General features: G+C 35.3%; 3 protein-coding genes across 3 annotated transcripts; 1 reads left to right on the top strand and 2 right to left on the bottom strand.

Annotated features, from left to right (window-relative positions):
* Positions 1-17: 17 nt before the first annotated feature.
* Positions 18-1,786, bottom strand: LOC116024255 (zinc finger BED domain-containing protein RICESLEEPER 2-like). The gene is made up of 2 exons (XM_031265144.1): positions 112-1,786; positions 18-46 (listed from the first exon to the last, which is right to left on the bottom strand). The coding sequence occupies exons 1-2, from the start codon at positions 1,784-1,786 to the stop codon at positions 18-20; spliced, it is 1,704 nt and encodes a 567-aa protein (XP_031121004.1).
* Positions 1,787-6,496: 4,710 nt separating this feature from the next.
* On the bottom strand, positions 6,497-14,355 carry LOC116025052 (putative late blight resistance protein homolog R1A-10). Its single transcript, XM_031266114.1, has 4 exons — positions 14,327-14,355; positions 14,173-14,246; positions 6,929-9,832; positions 6,497-6,839 (listed from the first exon to the last, which is right to left on the bottom strand). Exons 3-4 carry the CDS (start codon positions 9,783-9,785, stop codon positions 6,829-6,831), a joined length of 2,868 nt encoding a protein of 955 aa, XP_031121974.1. The 5' UTR covers positions 9,786-9,832; positions 14,173-14,246; positions 14,327-14,355; the 3' UTR covers positions 6,497-6,828.
* On the top strand, positions 10,711-14,583 carry LOC116024254. The gene is made up of 5 exons (XM_031265142.1): positions 10,711-10,747; positions 10,868-11,206; positions 11,333-13,179; positions 14,094-14,263; positions 14,496-14,583. Exons 1-5 carry the CDS (start codon positions 10,711-10,713, stop codon positions 14,581-14,583), a joined length of 2,481 nt encoding a protein of 826 aa, XP_031121002.1.
* The last annotated feature ends 701 nt before the right edge of the window (positions 14,584-15,284 follow it).

Genomic DNA, 15,284 nt, shown 5'->3' with positions numbered 1-15,284 from the left:
TTTTTTTGCCTCCCAACTCACCACTCTCTGCTCTTTGCTTTTTTAACTGAGATTTCAGTTTAGACTGTGGTCTACCAATGGTGACAGATTGAGAGTGGGACTGGGATGTACCAGTGACAGCAGTAGCAGAATCAACACTGACAGATGAACCATGCACATAGTCATCAAACAAATTCTTCAGACCAGTTAAAACATTTTTGAAACAAGATTCTCCCTTATCATCACCATACAGTTGTGTGAACTGGTATGGCATGTATGCAATTTTATCCCTTGGATCCAATATATTTGCATAAAAAATGATGGCATTCATTTTATCAGGATCACCCCAATATTTCTCAAACTTCGTTTTCATATTGAAACCCATCAGATTAACAGAGGCAGATTCAGCTTCCACCATTTCAGACAGCATGCAAGACAAGTCAGAAATTTCAGAGAAGAAATTATTGGCAGTCACATACAGAGAACCAGAAATCCTTAGGGTCATTTCATAAAAACATTTAAGCAACTTCACCATATGCTCAACAGAATGCCAATCCATAAAATATGGGACAGATTCACCTAAATCATGTGAGAATGAACTATCATTTTCTTCATAGGCCTCAAATACCTTTTGATATGTGACTGCATTCTTAAGCATCAAGTAGGTTGAGTTCCATCTAGTTGGTACATCAAGAGTCAAACTAGATTTGGCTTCCACCCCTATTAAATCAGCAAGGTCCCTGAATTTTTTTAGCCTAGTAGGAGAATTTCTCACATATCTAACTGCATCCCTCACCTTCTTTACAGAACTGTCTACATCCTTTAACCCATCCTGGACAATCAAATTTAAGACATGTGCAATGCATCTCATGTGCACATAATTGCATTTCACAGAAGAAACCCCCCAAGACAGCAACTTCTTTTTGAAGAAACCCATAGCAGTGTCATTACTAGAGGCATTGTCAACAGTCACAGTGAATATATTTTTTAGCCCCCACTCTAGAAGACAGGTTTCTAAGGCTTTGGCAATGTATTCTCCCCTATGTGAGGTGACAGGGACAAATGATATGATCTTTTTGTGTAGCTTCCATTGGTCATCTATAAAATGTGCAGTGATGCACATATAGTTTATCCTTTGGACAGAAGTCCAAGTATCAGTTGTGATACTAACTCTTTGGCATGAAGTCCTAAATAGTTTCTTCAGATTTACCCTCTCATCAGAAAAAATCTGATAAATATCCCTACTTATAGTCCATCTAGATGGGATCTTAAATCTAGGACATGCAACAAGAATAAATTTTCTAAACCCCTGCCCCTCTACAAATCTGAAAGGAAGCTCATCAATGAGTATCATTTCTGCTAGGGCCCTCCTAATTGCATCTTGATTGAACACCCAAGTAGTTAAGACCCCCACATTAACCCTCGTCTCTGGACTAGGACTAACCACATGCTGAAATGTTAGCAGAGATTGTCTAACATCTTTGGAGTGAGGATTCTTTAGGCAGTTAAGCATATGATGACTTAAGGAAGATGTGCCATGCTTTTTTGACTGACCACCATATAATTTTGCACAATAAATACACCTTGCATGCATAACTACTCCACTACTGTTTTTGACCTTCTCAAAATGATCCCATACCGGGGATTTGGTTTCAACCTCCTTTCTTTTTTTTGAAGGAACAAATTGAGGAGGAGGCACAGTTTGCTGCTGAGATTGATTTCTCTCCACAGCTTCTGCTTCCACCCCAGTAAGTTCCTCACTAGATAGTATAGGAGGAGGTTGCCCAGACAAACTAATACTCTCCATCTTTACAGATGAGATGTGTATTAGAAATCAGTATGGAAAAAAAGATCAAGTCAGTATAATGTGGTTATACACTTATAGTTATGCAGCTAGACTCATACAGTCAAAAACATATACTGAGGTACACAAACACAGATACTGAGGTACACATTTAACTGATTTAAGGGTCCATAAATTTCATAAACTTATTTTTTATTTCAGAACTTACAAAGTTAGAAAGTTCATCATTTAGGGGCTAATAGGGCTTCCACACTTAAATTGATTTAGGGCAAACCCTAATTTCAATGTAATCAGTATATCATAATTCATAACAGAATAGCAGATCAAACTCATCAAAGCATAGCAATAATTAAGGGCTTCCACAGTTCCACACTTAAATTGAATTAGGGCAAACCCTAATTTCAATGTAATCAGTATATCATAACAGAATAACAGATCAAAGCATAACAATAATTAAGGGCTTCCACAGTTCCACACTTAGATTGAATTAGGGCAAACCCTAATTTCAATGTAATCAGTATATCATAACAGAATAACATATCAAAGGCATAGCAACAGAACTACAGAATCACATATTCACATATCAAACACAAATCCACAACACCAGTAATACAAATATACAATAACAATAAAAATTTATGAACTAGGGTTCCGGCATACCTCAAACGGCTCAAAGAGTCAAAGACTCAGTCTCTAATGAGTCTACTCTCTATTTTTTTTAGATAAAAGCCTCACCGGAGTTTTAGGGCTTCCACCGGCTTCAAGTCGACAGTTGCAACGGCGTTAAGGGCTTCCACAGTTCCACCGGAAAGTTGAGAGAACAAAAGACTCGAGTAGAAGACTAAAGACTCGAGAGAGACTGAGACTGAGAAGTGAGATCACTGAGAAGTGAGAATTGAGAGAACTCAGACTCTCAGAGTCTCAGAGAAGAGAACAAAGAGCCAGAGAGGAGAGGTCGCGAGTCGCGACTGCGCAGAAAGAGCACAAATGACCTAGGGTTGGCACCCTCTGAACAAAGGAGTATACATATATTACACATCATACGACGTCGTATATATATCTATATAATATGTGTATATATGTAATAGGGTATTCGGGAGGTTCGGGGAGGAGATTTCTCAACCCTACCCGATAACCTACACCCGCACTTAAGCCAATCAACGGGTCGGTTGATGGAATCGGGTAGTGACACCCGTTTCATACTCAATTTCGGATTACGGGTCGGTCGGGTTTTTCGGGTGGGTCGGGTATTGCACACCCCTAATCATATTCTTGTCTCTTCTTCCACAAAGTGACACATTTCAATCAAAACCCCTAAGAAGGTACATTTAATGCACCCCTCTAAAGGGAGAGGTCATTCTAGGCGGTTTTGCATCGCTTGACAGATCATTTACAGGGCGTTCGGTTGGGAGGAAGGAATCAGGGCAGAAAAGAATTGTAATTCGGTGGAATTGCAATTCAATGAATAAAGTATGAATTAAAATTACAGTGTTTGGTATGCAGGAACAGGAGTACATGGAATTGAAAGGTAAGAAGCGACAAAATGACTAAAATGCTCTTATGTTGCAGCAGCAGCAGCAGCGGCGGCGGCAGCAGAAGAAAAAAAGACAAAGGGTATGAGAGGAGGGGCAAAATTGTCTTTACACCAACACAATTGCCCCTCTTCTCCACCGATGAATTGCAATTCATCATTTGGAGGGAATTGCAATTCCACCAAACAGTGTAGTTTGGGAATTCACTGAATTGCAATTCAATAATTGAATTCCTCCCAAACTACACCCAACCAAACATGACATTAATATTTTATTTAGATTTAGAAAGATGAATGAATGAAGAACAAGCTTACAAGTATTAGTATCAAACTATACATGAATGCATGCATAAACATGTAATTCAACTTAAATGAACAATTTTCATATTCATCTATGTTCCATCTTTAACAATGAATACACACTAAAACCCCAATAAACAGAAAGTTTGATAGTAATGAGCACTTATGTGATGACATCCCTACTCAAATGTGGGAGTGCATGGGAGCAGTCTATTTACACATAATGTTTTCTGGGAACTTGATCACTTATTCCATAGATCCTTAAAAACACAGAACATAAATTTCTCAAATGACACAAACACAAACATTATAATACTTGAATGGTTTGAAGTCACTGAAGCACAAAGTACCAAACCAGAAGTGGAAGTTTCATGTCTTTCCTTAATGCAGAATATCATTTGTAACAGACTGACTGCGCTCATCAATTTGAAGAGAAACCATTCAAGAAATCCAGTTTTCAGAGCCTATTACAAGTACCCTGACAAAAGTAAAGAAGAAAGAAATTACAGCAACCATCATTTGGGTGAAAGGGGATGTGCTAAGGAAAAGAGAAGAGAAGAGATGAGCATAGATAATGGAGAAGTATCAACTTAAATGAATCATTTTCATATTCATCTGTGTTCCATTTTTAACAATGAATACACAGTACAACCCCAATAAACATAAAGTTTAATAGTAATGAGCACTTAAAGGATGGCATCCCTATTACCTACTCAAATGGGTGAAATATATGTACTCAATACATTAACATTAATAAGGACCTCCTGCATTGGGGATTCTTAACTCTAAAAACAATGAATACAACACTTAATAATTGAATTTACACAAATAATGTTTCTGTGACCTTGATCACTTATTCCATGGATCCTTAAAAACACACAACATGAATGTCTCAAATGAAACAAACATTAATCCTTAAAAACACAGAACATTAAATGTCTCAAATGACACAAACATTAATCCTTAAAAACACAGAACATAAAATGTCTCAAATGACACAAACACAAACATATAATACTTGAAAGGCTTGAAGACACTGAAGTACAATGTACCAAACCAGAAGTGGAAGTTTCATGTCTTTCCTTGATGCAGAATATCATCTGTAACAGACTGACTGTGCTCATCAATTTGAATAGAAACCATTCAAGAAATCCAGTTTTCAGAGCCTGTTACAACTTACAAGTACCCTGACAAAAATAAAGAAGAAAGAAATTACAGCAACCATCATTTGGGTGAAAGGGGGTGTGCTATAGAAAAGAGAAGAGAAGAGATGAGCATAGATAATGGAGTAGTATCTATTTTACAAAACCCATGCTCCAAGCTATATATCCACACAATTTCATTATTCATCTCATCTCATCTGAATAAAAATATGAAAGCTAAGCTAGCTGCTCTGCTAGCCTCAATTACATACGTTATTATATCTATAATATATGCATGCATGTTACTTGGTAGCAGGCAAAGGTTGGAATATAACGGCAGGCTAGATAGTGAAAGAGGATGGTGAAAGATATGAAGGAGATTGTAGGGATTTGTTGATTCGGGGAGGTCTGAAACCATGAGAGAAAGAACCAGCTGAAGAAAAAAAAAAAAAAAAAGTAAATTGGTGAAAAATTAAATAGATAAAAATACCCTTGTGAAAAATAAGATCTCACCAGAAAAATCATCAGAAGGACCAAAAGTGTCCAAAACATAATAGTCTGAATGTTAAATGACAAAAACGATAATGTTAAACTAAATATAGAATCGCCACCAAAGACAAGGGACCTCTGGTGAAATTAACTCTTAAATGAGAGAGGTTTCATCGTCAAGACGAATAAGAGTTCTTTGTCTCTAACAAAGACGAAGGGGTTTGGTGGAGTTTTTTTTTTTTTAATTAAAATATTTAGTTTTTATTTAATTTATAGTTATTAAAATAAATTTTAAAAATTAATTTTTTTTTATCTAGTGACCGCTGCATCAGCTGATACCAAATCAACAAGTCACTTCACTTTAAGTTCAGTTGCATGATTTTATGTTGTTGAGGGACTTGATTGCAGTGTTTTTAAGTGTGTTTGGCCATGTCTATTATAGTCCAATTGAATGATCTTGGCCAAATCTTAAATTCTAACACTGTCAAAAGATGATAATTGTTTGTATATGTAGGTCAGAAACAGAAACAAACTATATATTTACAACTTAAAAGGATTAAAAATCTTTTAAAATGGCTTTGTTTCAAATCAACGTAAGTAAAAGAATCAAATTGAGAATAAGTACAATTACACACTTTTTCCACGCATAATTTGGATTGTATGTCCATTTTGGATTATATGATGTGAGATTGTGAGATGCATGTCGTCTTACTTCCAAAGCACAAAAATAAAAAGGATTAAAGATCGATGGAGGTAGAGTTAGAACTTTCCGTATCTAAAGGAGAATTGAGTGATGAAATAAAGCATTGTAATATCGATTTTATGGTCCAAATACTTTACTAGAAATTAAATTCTCTACTTTCCTTCAACTCCACTCTTCTATAATGTTCTTGAATTGATTCTTGATAACTAATACACTACACATAAAAAGTGCAACGCAGATTCAGTTAGTTGAACTTCATACCTCTAGCATATAGGTTCATATTCATCTGTGATCCATTTTTAACAATGAATACACAGTACAACCCCAATAAACATAAAGTTTAATAGTAATGAGCACTTGAGCAATGACATCTCTATTACCTACTCAAATGGGTGCAGTGTATGTACTCAATACATTAATAAGGGCCTCCTGCATTGGGGATTCTTAACTCTAAAAACAATGAATATAACACTCTTTTTTTTTTTGAAAGCAATGAATACAACACTTAATAATTGAATTTACACAAATAATGTTTCTGTGACCTTGATCACTTATTCCATGGATCCTTAAAAACACACAACATGAATGTCTCAAATGACACAAACATTAATCCTAGCTTAAAAACACAGAACATTAAATGTCTCAAATGACACAAACACAAACATTAATCCTTAAAAACACAGAACATAAATGCCTCAAATAACACATACACAAACATTATAATACTTGAAAGTTTGAAGACACTGAAGTACAATGTACCAAACCAGAAGTACGTGGAAGTTTCATGTCTTTCCTTGATGCAGAATATCATCTGTAGCAGATTGACTGTGCTCATCAATTCGAAGAGAAACCATTCAATAAATCCAGTTTTCAGAGCCTGTTACAAGTACCCTGACAAAAATAAAGAAGAAAGAAATTACAGCAACCATCATTTGGGTGAAAGGGGATGTGCTATGGAAAAGCATAGATATTTTACTTACAGTTTCCTAGTTCCAGATCAGAATTTAGTACGCGAACATTTAGGTTCTCGTTTCCCAGTGCCTCCATTTCTTCCTGAATTTTCTTGACTGAGCGAGCGACAGAGCTGTTGCATTGATCAATTTCAATTACTTGTAGAGTAATAATATCTTGGAAATCAGATGGCACCTCTTCAAGATGCCTGCATTTTGCCAAAACCAGTCGCTCAAGTTTGGGAAAAGATTCAGCAGTGGCATTCCATCTCACAATCCTGGATTCGCATATTCTCAAGAACTTGAGTTCGCGGAAGTTCCCTTCCTCAACATCCCATTGCTCACCATCAAATGCTGAGAACAGTTCAAGAGACTCAAGACGGGGCAGCGTGGCAATTACTGAAATGCTATCCCATGGCAGGCGAAACTTGTGGAGTGTCAATTCCTTGAGACTTGGTGGAAAGTCAAACACAGAGGAGATTGGTGCATTCAGATGGTCACTGGTGTAACATGCTTCCAGAGATTCAAGTTGATCAAGAAATCCCAACTCAGGGAATCTATGGCAATTCATATACCATGATGTTGAAAATCTGCATCTAAGTTTTTGGAGATGAGGAAGCTTCCTCAACAGATCCTCATCCTTGCGTGAGGCGAATAGGATCGGGACGGAAAAGGTTTGGAGATTTAAAGGCTTCGGGGGTATACTAAAAAAATTTCCCCCATAGTAGAGGCACCAATGACAATAGTGATCTATATGCAAATGTCTCAAACCCTCTAAATTCCAAATCATGGATGATAAATGCAAATCCACACTTGATTTCACCTTGAATGTTTCTAGATGGTGAAGACGCTCTAGAGATGGCTGTGGAACTGAACCACAACCTTTTAGACAAACAGCAAGGTACCTTAAACAAAGGAGAAACTCCACCATGGACAAAAATGATTTGCCCACAAATACGGACTCCAAGTCCAGTACTCTCACAAGTTTGAATGTGCTAGCTACCCATAAACCAGAGGAAGGATCCACCTCCGATGCAAAGAGGGAATGTGTGCCAAGGTTAGGATTATGTGATGAAAAGCACAAAAGTGTGCCAAGACTAGGATTAAGTGACGTAGCTGAATCAGGAGAAAGATATTTATCATTCCTTTTAAGCAAACAAAACCGATCATAAGTAGAAGTCAATTCCGAATGTGGGCTGGTTTTTTCACTGTCTGTTTGCATCAAGAATTTATCTTCCTCGGCTTTTGTCAGACAAAAGCTACCTACCAGATCATGAATACGGCATGTTCTGACACTGCCATTATTGTATCCCCTGGTGGAAACCATTATTAGGTTACTACCAATTAGATGATTCAGGTAGTCCTCTGCTTCATCCTCCAATACCTTCTTTTTTATGTGTTTCACAAACCCTTCAGCCATCCACAGCTGTATCAATTTCGAGACTGGAATTTCGTGGTCCTCTGGGAATGCCCCAAAGTAAAGAAGGCATGGCTTTAAATGCTCAGGTAAATGCTTGTAACTCAATGCTATTACATCCATGCTCCGAGATTCATCTCCCCTGATATGTGAGCTTAAACTTTGAAGAAATTCATTCCACGAGAAGTATTTTTCTTCAATCTTTTTTTGTAGAATACCAGCTACCAAAACAACCACCAAAGGTACTCCACCACATCTTTCTGCTATCTGTCTCCCAAATTCCTTTAGCTCTGGAGGGCCAACATTCCCTTTAGATAGCTTTAACTGCAGTAAATCTTGGCTCTCTTCAGTAGTGAAAAAACGAAGAGAATAGGGATCAGCACCAGACCTGGGATATTTTCCAACTTCTTTTTCTCTACTTGTTAAGATGATTCTGCTTCCTTCTGCGCCCAAGGGAAAAGCTCTACTTAACTCATCCCATGCTTTTTTTCTCCAAACATCATCCAACACAATGAGGTATCTTTGTCCTAGCAGTTTCTTGCGTAGCTTCTCAGCTATGTTGTCATCCCAGCTTTTACTGTCTTTGCATTTCTTATTTAAGCTTATGAGCAAAGTTTCAACTATATCATTTAAGCTTTTGAATAATGTTTCCAGCATTTCTTTCCAACTGTCATTCCCTTGGCACTTTTCATTCATGTTTTTGAACAACACCTCAGCTAGATCTTGTAGGCTTTTGAACAAATTCCCAACTTCATCATCTGTTCTCCTAATGTCTTTTTTGTCTACAATTTTGCTTTGGCTTATCACACTTGTTATGTCTTCCCACATCTTAATGTCTTTGTGCCTTTCCACTGGGAATTTGGGAGACATTTCATTATTGTCTTCAAAATTCACAATTAAGCTTTCATACAACGGCTTAGCAATATCATCCCAATTCTTGGTGTTTTCCCACTTCTCCATTATGCTTTCGTGCAGTGTACTAGATATCTTTTTCCAGCTGTTATCATCTTCGCTCATTTTTATTAAACTTTCATACAACACTTCAGTCGTATCATCCCTAATCTTGTGGCCTTTACACTTCCCCCGTAGGGCCATGCGTAGGGCTTCAGCAGTATCAACCCAGCTTTGCTCATCTTTGCACTTTTTCATTAAAATTTCAAGCAGCACTTCATCTGTATCATCCTTACTCATATCGTCTGAAACTTGACTAAAAATTTCATGGAATACACGGTTCTTGTCATATTCTTGAGAGACACAGCACCATGCCCGAAAATGAAACCAATCAATAACAGGTTTATGGTAAAACACCTTTCTGGCCAGAGTTGTCTTGCCGAGCCCAGCCATACCAGTAATCGATACAACATCTAGCTCTTTTGGTCCTCTAATCAGCAGGCCTGTTATGTTTTCAGTTTCATCCTCAAATCCCACCACAATTTCATCAAAACCGGGAGATGTTGGGATGTTAGGCATTGTCCTAGTGAGTTCAAAACCCTTTCTTTTAATGAGCTTAGTTTCTCCTGTTACATCACATATATATGAATTATGATAAAAAGTATGAACATTTAACCTCAAAAAGCATATGGCATACCTAACTATTACTCCTTAAAACAAGAAAACCAATGAACTATACTGATTGTTGAAAGGATACCGACTATTTACACAACTTCTGAACAATGTGACTTCACAACTTTTTAATTTTCACTGAGCACTTAATGTGTATCTTGATTCTTGTACTATCCAGAGTAATATAAATTTAATCCAAAGTGGATAAAATAATGCCTCTTTTCTGCTATCTAATCACATCTTGCAACTTTTTGCTCTAATGCATCAATGTGGATGAAGAGTAGTTATATAAGAGGAAACAAGCACAGTATTGTGTGGAACATCTAATGCAAAAATGAGTAGTTTTATGTTCTATTGGGGACAATAGTTGAAGGAAATCCATACAGACAGCAGACAATAGTTGAAGAAATGGCCAGGAGGTTTAGACCTTGAGGTTGTTGAATGCTTTCTATCACTCATGGGCAGGGCCCGCGCACAGGGCCCCAATTTTTTATGTATTCATATATATTTATATCCCTTTCCCCAATTTTCATCTGTAATGCTGCGCCAATAGTCCATTACTTCCATTATCCTATATATTTATATTGTGTTCGATAGAATTGAAGAATTCTTCTTGATCGTACAAAGTTCAAAGTCACAAATTTTCAAGTCTTTCAATTCTCAGGTAATTAAAATTACTAAATATTCACAATTTTTGTTTATTGTTTTATTTATATGAGTTAATAATTCTTATTTCAGAATAATATATTCAAGAATTTGTTTCTTGAATAATTATTTGTTCATAGAGTTTCTAAATTATTTTTTTTAATTTTTTCTTTAGGGTTTTATAATTATGTCTTCTAGAAAATATTCATCTGAGTTTGAAAAGCGTAAAAAGAAAAAAAGAATTGAGAAACTAACTCAATCTCAAAAGGGAGCTCTTGAAAAATTCATTACAAAAGAAACTCAAATGAATGTGCAAAAAGATGATGCTAAGGAAAAATTGTTAGATGCTAATCATCATATAGAAAATCAAGATGATTGTGAGATTGGAAAACATTTAAATGATAGTGTGCACAACGAGGATAGGTATCATTGTGACAATGAAAATAATAAGAATGACAATAGTTGTTTAGATGATGTTGGTCAAAATGATAAACCAAATGATTCGCTTTTATTTGACATATATGATCCAAGAAATTGGGATGTCCTTGATTCTAGATTAATAGATATTCTTGTGAAAGATGGTCCTAAAAGAGATTTATCAATAAATAAAGGTCCTAAAGATAAATTCTCTAGAAGATTTTCCTCAGCATTTTACACAAGATATTTGCCAAATGGAGAGAAGTGTGATCGGGATTGGCTTGTATATTCAAAAGAACTTGACAAGGTGTTTTGTTTTTGTTGCAAGATTTTTAAAAAAGGTATAGGAAAAGGTGTTTTGGTTAATGAAGGTTTTAGGGATTGGACACATCTTGGTGTTAGACTGAAAGAGCATGAAACGAGTGTAGATCATATAACTAATATGACAAGTTGGATGGAGTTGCGTCTTAGATTACAAAAACATGAGACAATTGATAAAGTGGCTCAAGAACAACTTTTGAAAGAAAAAGAATATTGGAGGAAAGTACTATTTAGGATTATTGCAGCTGTAAAGTATCTTTCTAAATATAACTTGGCATTTCGTGGAACAAGTGAGAAGTTGTATGAGAATAATAATGGGAATTTTTTGGGTCTAATTGAAATGTTGGCTGAGTTTGATCCTATCATTCAAGAGCATGTTTTACGTGTTAAAAATCATGATATTCACCATCATTATCTTGGTCATAGGATTCAAAACGAATTGATACTTATGCTTGCTACTGCAGTTAAAACAAAGGTCCTCAAAAAAATCAAAGAAGCAAAATATTTTTCAGTGATATTAGATTGTACTCCTGATGTCAGTCACCAAGAACAAATGTCTTTGATTTTAAGATGTGTAGATATATCAACATATCCAATTAAAATAGAAGAGTTTTTCTTGGAATTCTTGGTTGTGAACGACACTACTGGCCAAGGTCTTTTTGAAGTATTACAAAATGTGTTGATATCACTTGATCTTGATATAGATAATGTAAGGGGACAAGGTTATGACAATGGGTCGAATATGAGAGGGAGACATCAAGGCGTACAAAAAAGACTCTTGGATGTAAATCGTAGAGCATTTTATACTCCGTGTGGTAGTCATAGTCTTAACTTGACTTTGTGTGATGTTGCAAATAGTTGTGGCAAAGCAAGAGATTTCTTTGGAATAGTGCAACGTATTTACACAATATTTGCTAATTCTACAAAGAGATGGCATATCTTGAAGAGTAATGTAACAAATCTAACTCTTAAGCCATTGTCATCTACTCGATGGGAAAGTCGTGTGGAAAGTGTTAAAGCAATTAGATATCAAGTCAGTGATATTCGAGAAGCCCTACTTCAAGTGGCAGATACAGACAATGATTCTAAAATTCAAAGTGAGGCAAAATCTTTAGCTACGAATGAGCTTAGTAACTTTGAATTTTTGCTAGCCACAGTCATTTGGTTTGAAATCTTGTATGCAGTTAATTTAGTTAGCAAGCAATTACAAGCAAAAGATATGCTTCTTGATGTTGCTATTAATCAAATTAAAGGGTTAGTTTCTTTCTTCAATAATTATAGAAAAAATGGGTTTTCTAGTGCCATGGATATTGCAAAGGAAATTGCCACTGAATTAGAAATTGAGTCAGTGTTTCCTCAAAAGCTAAAAATTCGTAGAAAAAGACAATTTGATGAGAGTGTTGAAGAGACTTCATTATCACCAGAAGAATCTTTTAAGGTTCATTATTTTTTATACATTGTTGATCAAGCTATTATTTCATTGACCCAAAGGTTTGAGCAATATGAAGTATATGAAGAAACTTTTGGTTTTTTGTTTAGTTCTCACAAGTTACAATCGATGGCTGATATGGATTTGAAATCTTGTTGCATTTGTTTAGAAGCAGCTCTTAAGAGAGATGAACAGTGTGGTGATATTGATGGAAATGAATTGTATATTGAGCTAAAATTGCTTAGAGAAATTTTATCGAAAGAAAAGATAGGACCAGTGAGTATATTGAATTCATTGAAGCAGATGGGTTGTTTTCCAAATGCTACTATTGCATACAGAATATTATTGACTATCCCAATTACTGTTGCCTCTGCAGAAAGGAGTTTTTCAAAGTTGAAATTATTGAAATCTTATTTACGATCAAGTATGTTGCAAGAGAGACTCAATGAATTAGCTTTAATCTCGATTGAAAATGAGATTTTGGAAGAAGTTGATATCAAAAGTTTGGTAGATGATTTTGCGTCTAAATGTGCACGGCGCATGGCACTTTTTAAATGAAATTTTAGATGTATTTTTATACAATATTTATATTTTGAATTTTTGAAACAATTCTTTGAGCAACTATTATTTATATATACAAATTATTTGAAAAAAGGGACCCAATTTAAAATATTGCACAGGGCCCTATTTTTTATTGGAACGGCCCTGCTCATGGGTCGCCAATTAATATAAAGAATCATGGTTACGTTCCAGTGAGCTAGCATAAATTATGATGGCAAGTTATGAGTCCAAGTAGCATTTTCTTAATTCACCAATTATCATAGGAGCAAATGATCTTTAAGGGTGGGATTTGAATATTATTATATCATGATTTGTATGCACCTTAAATTTGGTTCAGATATATATATGCATAATTCTTTAAACCTAACAGACTTCAATTCGTATAAGCATTTACTGTCAAAATCCTTGAGATCAGAAAAGAAGAGATTAAAGGAAATTCTAGAGCATGCATGGCTTTGCCAGAATCTCTTCTCTATAAAAGTCAAGAAAGATTAAACACGCATTGTTGTCTGTTACTACAAGATCAAGGATATTTCAACTAGCAAATGTAGTTTCATTTCTAAAGTTACGTTGGAGGTGTTTTGCTTACTACTTTCAAAGCTAAGATTAGAAATTAAAATTGATGAAACCTCTTAGGATAAGAGTGGAAAAAGGTTTATCATTTCCATAATTCCAATCCTTTTCCTTGACTCTTCATTATTATTATGGGAGTTTCTTCTCCTAAAAAAAAATTGAAAATAAGGGCATTATATTTTTATCCCATTTCACTCTTTTCTTTCTTTATCCAATCTAGTAGACATCACCACTGTATTTGACAATATGTAAATTATTCAACCTTGTAGGAGCAGATGCATGCAAACACTAATTCAACAGATTTGAAAGAAAAACTTTGTGCAGCAGTTTGGAGACTAAAGGGCTCACCTCAATCCCACAGCGGCCAGCCCCTCCTAGCTCCAACTTTGATAGCTAGCTTGCATGTTGATGCTGGTTTATTACTGCAAATTAAGACAAGGTAAAGAAATCCATTGGGCTTGATATATATATATATATATATATAGAGAGAGAGAGAGCTTACATTTTCTTGAGAGTTTAGACAGAGAGAGAGGGAAAGCATATGCAGAACAAAGGTGAGTGCTTGGCTCTTTCAAGTTTCAAATATATGGAAATATGTAACATATCACATGGCACATGTGCCACCCTTTGGGAAACTATTTATTTACATAGTTTATTTCATAACTAACAAGGTTTTGTCTGGATGTGGAGCTGCTTCAGGTGCCAGCTGGAAACCAAGAGTTGACTATGAATGTCTATGATGAACTGCATCTAAGTTAGATACTATATTATGAGTTCGAGTGATCTTACAGATTGTAAGTCTGTAATGAGATATACTTTACAAATATATATAATCCAAACAGAAATCATAAACTCAAAGTCAACTGTTAGAATATAAATAATATGATATGATATATTAAAATAGACTATCTACTTTATATTAATCGGAAAAAGAAAATTATGAAGACAAAATGCTTTTCTTAGAAATATTTCATAAGTTTGATCATTGATGACAAGAATTGAACTCGTGAACATTCTTGTTTATTTAGTCAAAACATTGATTATCAACACAAAACTCACCTATTTGGCTAAGCAAAAATGCAGATTAAACCCGGATATTTTAGGGCGGAGTGAATAAACCTCAACACCTCTCATTCTTTATTATTTTTGTCAGTGCATTTGTAATTGACAGTCAAAGGTGGATTTCTGTTCAAATTGATAAGCACAGTTTTTCTACTACTGATGATGTTCTGCGTCAAGGAAGGACAGTGAAACTTCCATTTCTGGTTTTTAACTTTGGACCTTTCCAAGTATTAATGTTGTATTTGTGTCATTTTAGACTTTTGTGTTTGTATTTATTAAGGATTCAGTACAGGAAATGCTATTTTTGTTCCAATTGTCCTGTGAACATTATGTAATAACTCATACAAACTCTAATTGCAAAATATTTCAATTTTAAGTAAAACTTTAATATAGATAGT

The sequence above is a fragment of the Ipomoea triloba genome, chromosome 7 (assembly GCF_003576645.1).
Source record: "Ipomoea triloba cultivar NCNSP0323 chromosome 7, ASM357664v1".
Classification (NCBI taxonomy): Eukaryota; Viridiplantae; Streptophyta; class Magnoliopsida; order Solanales; family Convolvulaceae; genus Ipomoea; species Ipomoea triloba.
This window is presented reverse-complemented; position numbering and strand designations above follow the sequence as displayed.